Raw genomic sequence first — 6000 nt, 5'->3', positions numbered from 1 at the left:
GAACTAAAATATGTCTAGATACATCCATTTCTCCGACAAGTATTTCCGGGCGGAGGGAGTATATCTCAACACTCCCATTGTGCGGCGCTTGCTGAAACTTGAAAATTGCACTTAACAGATAGTAAGTAAAAGATACATCTGCAAGTGCCCTCGCCGTACCAACTTTGAAGATCACAATGGTGTGCCGCTAGAAATAGCTCAAAAAACCTATGGTTGAGGCATCACCCCACGAGACCTCGTGACTAATGAAACCGATGGTTGGGGCATCATCCCACGAAACGTAGCTTGCAATCTTTCACCACTGGCCAGAGGGTTGGCGGTGTGCTTTCATTAGTAATGTAAAGTTGGGTTCTTGTTCCATTATGTGTCTCCAACAAAACACCAAGCTAGTAATCATCGCAGAAATGAGAAACGGGGAGACAACAAAAGAACACTTTGGTGCACCCGCTCCAGTGAGCACTATATTTTCAATAGTGCCAAAATGGTATTCTGAAGTTCCAAAAACAACCCAAAAAAATAGATGCTCATATGGATGTAGACTACATGTGTAATTTTTTGTGACTTTTTTGTGATGAAATACTACCTCCATCAAAGTTTATTAGGCCTGACCGTACCCTCGATAGTCAATCCATTCGAAAATGCAATAATCTGCTACAGGCATAAATGATCCAGTCTCGTCCTCTGAGACAATAACAGTTTGGTTCCTCAGTTAAATCACAATCTCTTCGGTTTGGCTGATTGAATCAGTCTGACTCGTGGCTTTCACTTCTATACTTTCTTCATTCTCTTCACTCCGAAATTGATTCTCCAGAACCTCGTATATATTGTCTGGTGGGCATTTGTCTGCATGATTCCTAGGGTTCTCCTGGTAAAAGCACTCTGGCCATGAGTTTGTATAGAAAGGTTCCGGATGAATGCGCTTGTGGGGGCCACCAACATATGTCTTCATCATGACCTGCCTCACTCGCTCCTCAAAACCAGCTGTCGAGCCTACTTCCCTGTCCATGAATATCGGAGCAAGGGCCTTCCTATTTGGTGTGATGGTGGTACGGAAACCATAGTATAGGCGGTGACCAGTGAGGTTGTTTGCAACGTTGCTTGGGCCATCATATGTGGGCATAAAAATGTCTGATAGGAGACAGACCATGTAATCAACTGCAGAACCTGCCAACCCATGGGTATTTTCTTCCAGCTTTCCAGGTCCAACGGAGCTATGGTTTTCTAGGCGCGGAAACATAGCCTTGAAGGGCCTCATGAAGCGTTTCCCACCAAAGAGATCTCCAGAAGTAAGGTAAATGTGTGTTGTATTATCAAAGCCCAGTGCACGAAGGATAAGACCTACCTGCACAACAACATTAATGTTTATTTGAATTAGCCATGTGAAGTTTTCTTCAACCAAGAAGTTCAGCTATGAAATGTACATATTTTAATGTCTGTGAACAATTTTGAAATGTTTACCAAGCATATGTTGTTTTCCTGCAAATGCTCCCTCCGTCCCAAAATAAGTGTCTCAACTTTGTACTAACTTTAGTACAAATTGAACTAAGCTTGAGACATTTATTTTGGGATAGAGTATAATTAATCTTAGTCCATCAAAATGTCCCATTTACAACATGATAGTATATGGCATGCATGGAAGGAAAAATGCATCGCAGCTCTCGGGTGCCACACCCCCCTATATGAATATAGCATTAAAAAAATCAGAAAATTTCAAAAAATTCTGAAATTTTGGGATATCAAACCTGGGTGCCCATTGTACACCAGTATTCAGTTTCGTGGGGAATGAGTGGCCATTGTATCCGTGGCGAAGAAAATACGGTCCATCCAATTTTCTTTTTCCTATACATAGGGATTTTTTAACTTTTTTACCTAGATTACCAAGGGCATCCATTCCCTGCCAAACTGAACACGGGTGTACAGTGGGGACCCAGATTTGATATTCCAAGATAGACTAGAACAGTTAAATAGTGGTGTAGATCAGAGTATATGGATCTTGCTTTCAGAGGAATTAAGGTGGAGGTACAGGATAGCAATTGTGGACCAAGCTTTCTGTCAAGCCAGCTATATATTAGACTAAAAATGGGTCCACTTTTCAACCCTGAACCCTAAAACCATGGGAGTTGCAACCTCGAAGTATCAAAATCGTCTACTTCGCAATCTCGGGTGTTTATACAAGTGATTTTGGCTGACATGGATAGTGCATGTCTGTCATGTCGTGTCATCAAACAAACCACTTCATGCTGACGGAACGGGTAAGGTTTGTGTTACCACAGTAAGCTCTTACCTTCACCCGTGCCATATTTCACCATCTATCTATATCTTTCCCTGTTTGATGATGTGGCAAACAAATGGCATCAATAGTCTGACACCAGTCAAGTCTTGATATCACAACAGTGGGTTTCGAAGAGAAATACTTGGGCCCTCCGGTACATCAAGGACAAGTTTAGCAAAAGATGTTTGGATTGGAGTGAGAAGTACCTCTCTGATGGTGCTAAGGAAGTTCTTATCAATCCATGGTGCAAACAATCCCAACTTATGCAACAATATTTTCAAGTTTTCGCTCGCCAAGGTCCTGGCCAAGTTGCTTTCGCTCCGCCTAGCGCCCAAGCTCAAGAACCTGCTCAGGAACGTCCAAAATGCGTTCATCCCCGGGCAAAGCCTTCACAACAATTTCATCCTGGTGCGCCAATCCGCGCTTCTGTTTGCACCATCTCGGTGCCCCCCGCGTGCTTCTGAACCTTGACTTGGCGCGTGCCTTCTACTCCGTCTCATGGCCGTTCTTGTTCGAGGTGCTGCGATGCCATGGCTTTGGCAATCGCTTCCTCGATTGGATCGCTCTACTCCTGTCGTCGCCAGCACCAAGGTTCTCTTGAACGGAACCCCCGGACCCGCGATCTGGCACAGTTGTGAGCTGCACCAAGGTGACCCCGTATCCCCACAACTCTTCGTCCTAGCTGTCGATACGCTGGGCAGGCTCTTCGATCGCGCGGTCGAGCTCCGTGTTATGCAACAGTTCCATCCATGCCGCACCATACCTACCATATCTCTCTATGCCAACGACATAATTCTCCTATGCCACCCCTCGCCGGGTGATATCGCGGCGGTGAAGGAAATCTTATTCTCTTTGGGTGTGCCTCGGGCCTGCACATGAACTTCCAGAAGAGCGCCTCAGCCCTCTTCCGATGAGACACCGAGGATGCCGCCCATGTCGTCGAGCGCCTGGGATGCCCCATCGTCGAATTCCCGCTAACCTACCTGGGCATCCCGCTCACGCTGCGTCGCCCCACCGCTGCCCAGCTTCAACCTGTCGTCGACAAAGTCGCTGGGAAGTTACCCTTCTGGAAGGCGTGGCTCATGAACAAAGCCGGCCGCCTTGCCTTCGTCAAGGCTGTCCTGAGCGCGATCCCCCATCCACCAGCTCCTTGTGCTCGCGCCGCCAAGGAAGACCATCAAGCTCTTGGAGAAGATCAAAAGAGGATTCCTTTGGGCTGGCCGTGCCGAGGCCAATGGTGGCAATTCCCACGTCAACTGGCGGCGCGTCTGTCGGCCAATCCCGTTTGGCGGCCTCGGCGTCCATGACCTCGAGTGCACCGGCCTCACCTTGCGCACGCGGTAGAAATGGCTCAGCCGCGTCGATGATAGCAGGGCCTGGAACGGCCTTGACTTGCAATTCTCGCCTGCGGAGTGCGCATTCTTCTTCGCCTCCACTACCATGACAATCGGCAATGGCCTGCATGCCCTGTTCTGGGAGGATGGATGGATCAACGGGCGAGCGGTCTGTGAGGTTGCGCCTCTCCTCTACGCTCGCATCCCCAAGCGATGTCACAAGTCCAGAACTGTTGCTGACGGCCTCCATGCGAACCAATGGGACACCGACATCCACGACATGATTGGCATCCCGGAGATTGGCGAATACCTATGCCTTTGGCACATGATCGCCGAGACTACCCTCAATTACGCGTCGGACTGCATTCGCTGGAACTGGAGCGCGAATGGCGAGTACTCCGCCAAGTCTGCATACCTTGCCACCTTCCATGGTTCCACCCGCTGCCAGGCTTGGAGACTCACCTAGAAGTGCTGGACCGCCGCGTGTGCGCTTCTTCCATTGGCTTGCCAACCTTGACCATTGCTGGATGGCAGACCGCCTAGCGCGACGCAACCTGCCGCACCCACAGCGCTGCCCGCTATGCGATCAGGCTCCGGAGATGATTCATCATCTTCTCCTGGGATGCCCTTTCAGCCGACAGGTGTGGCACGAGATCCTCTCATGGCTGCACCTCTCCTGCCTGCTACCCAACGATGACGCCACTCTCCACGACTGGTGGCGCTCAGCAAGACAAGACAACCCTAAACCCATGCACAAGGGATTGGCTTCCACTGCCTTGCTTGTCCCTTGGATGATTTGGAAGCATCGCGATGGGTGCGTTTTTGAGGGCACCTCCCATTGGTTACCTCCCTGGTCGCTAGGATTACGGAAGAGGCTGCCTTCTAGGCCAGAGCAGGAGCTTTAGGACTCGACGCCATCCTGCCTCAGACTTGGGATGTCCACTAGTGTATCTGTACTCATCTTGTAAACTCGCCTCCTAGGAGGATTCTGCCAAACTTCTTCTCTTCAATGCAATGAAATGCAAAAGTCTTTTGCGTTTTCTCGAAAAATAAAGTATTTTCAAGTTTTTGGCAGGGCTGTGTGATATCGCAAATTACCCGGAAATTCTGGTGGGTTGATGTTAGGATCCCTCCTTGCCTATATGGGCTTGCCCCGTCCAGCTCATGGGCCTGGCCTGCTTGAGAACCACCAGACTACAAATACGCAAGAGGAGGCGACGAAGGAGGCCATCCAGTGGATCATGAACTGCTCGGCCGCGGCTACCTTCCTCTCTTTCCCCTACCTCCAGTTCTTCCATGTTCTTCCCTAATTCGCTTGTAACCTCTGGTTGTAATTTGCTACTCTGTATCAAACCTTCCTGAGAGAGACAGATTACGAGCAAGACTACAGCTAGCTCCTTACATCTGGTATTCAGAGCCAGGCACCACCCTTCCTTCCCAAAATACTTCCATAATTTTTTATCACTACCACCATTCGAGAGAAGGCCATGGATCCATTGATCAGTGAATACCTCGAGCGGCTCAACGCCAGTCTCAATGCCTACACCAACGCCACCAGGTCCCTCACCAAGAAACTGAACGCCCTTGACACCAGTTGGGCCACCAGTTCACCCGCCTTCGTCCACAATCCACCATTAGCGACCACTTCGCCGGAGAGCACAACCGACGCGTCGGCAACCGTCCCTGATGTCTCTGGCCCACCATTGAGGCTCAGGAGATCCCCACGATCACTCCTGATGCAGTCCTGGTTTGCACCGTGATGGTGCCCGTCACCTGTTCAACGGAGTGCTCGACCCATGTCATCACCATCGACAACATCGACGAGGTCCATGACGCCGCCTCCGCCGTCCACCTAGAGCCAACAGTCGACCCCATCCACCAAGCAGTCGAGCAGCTCGCTCTGGTTGAGGCAACGACCTCCATTGGCACCACTTCCTCTAGTGCCGAGGTCGTTTCGACCGTGACGACCACCATCGACATTGACCCCAAGGTCGTCGTGCAAGAGCTCAATGCCCTCTCTGTCAACACCTCCACCCAAGTGATGAGCAAGGAGGACCATGGCAGCATCCTCATCATCCCCAGCGACCTCTCTGCGTCAATGCTTACCACGTGTTCGACAAAATACTCTCATCATGACACCAACCTGCTGAGGTATGTGATCCACCCAGCCGTGACTCCCTCATGGTTGTTGTTACGACCAAAGCCATGGCCATCATTTTGGAGAGATCATGCAGTTGGAAACAAGAAACGGCCATGGCCGTCATTAGCTTGCTCTCATGAACTATGTCGGAAGTGTTAGAGTTATATTTCTGATGACCTTTGGCCTTTTGCATTCTGGCCTTTGGCCTCCCACTTGTACATGTATATATGTTGGCTTTAGCCTCCTCATAATAC

General features: G+C 49.9%; 1 protein-coding gene across 1 annotated transcript in view; it reads right to left on the bottom strand.

Moving 5' to 3' along the window:
- Nucleotides 1–452: 452 nt before the first annotated feature.
- Nucleotides 453–6000, bottom strand: part of LOC123092091 (O-fucosyltransferase 1) — a 27357-nt gene continuing 21809 nt past the window's right edge. The window contains exon 4 of the mRNA XM_044513772.1: nucleotides 453–1342. Within this exon, the coding sequence (XP_044369707.1) occupies nucleotides 710–1342 (633 nt within the window). The 3' untranslated portion in view covers nucleotides 453–709. The remainder of the gene's footprint in view (nucleotides 1343–6000) is intronic.

The sequence above is a fragment of the Triticum aestivum genome, chromosome 4B, assembly GCF_018294505.1.
Source record: "Triticum aestivum cultivar Chinese Spring chromosome 4B, IWGSC CS RefSeq v2.1, whole genome shotgun sequence".
NCBI lineage: Eukaryota > Viridiplantae > Streptophyta > Magnoliopsida > Poales > Poaceae > Triticum > Triticum aestivum.
This window is presented reverse-complemented; position numbering and strand designations above follow the sequence as displayed.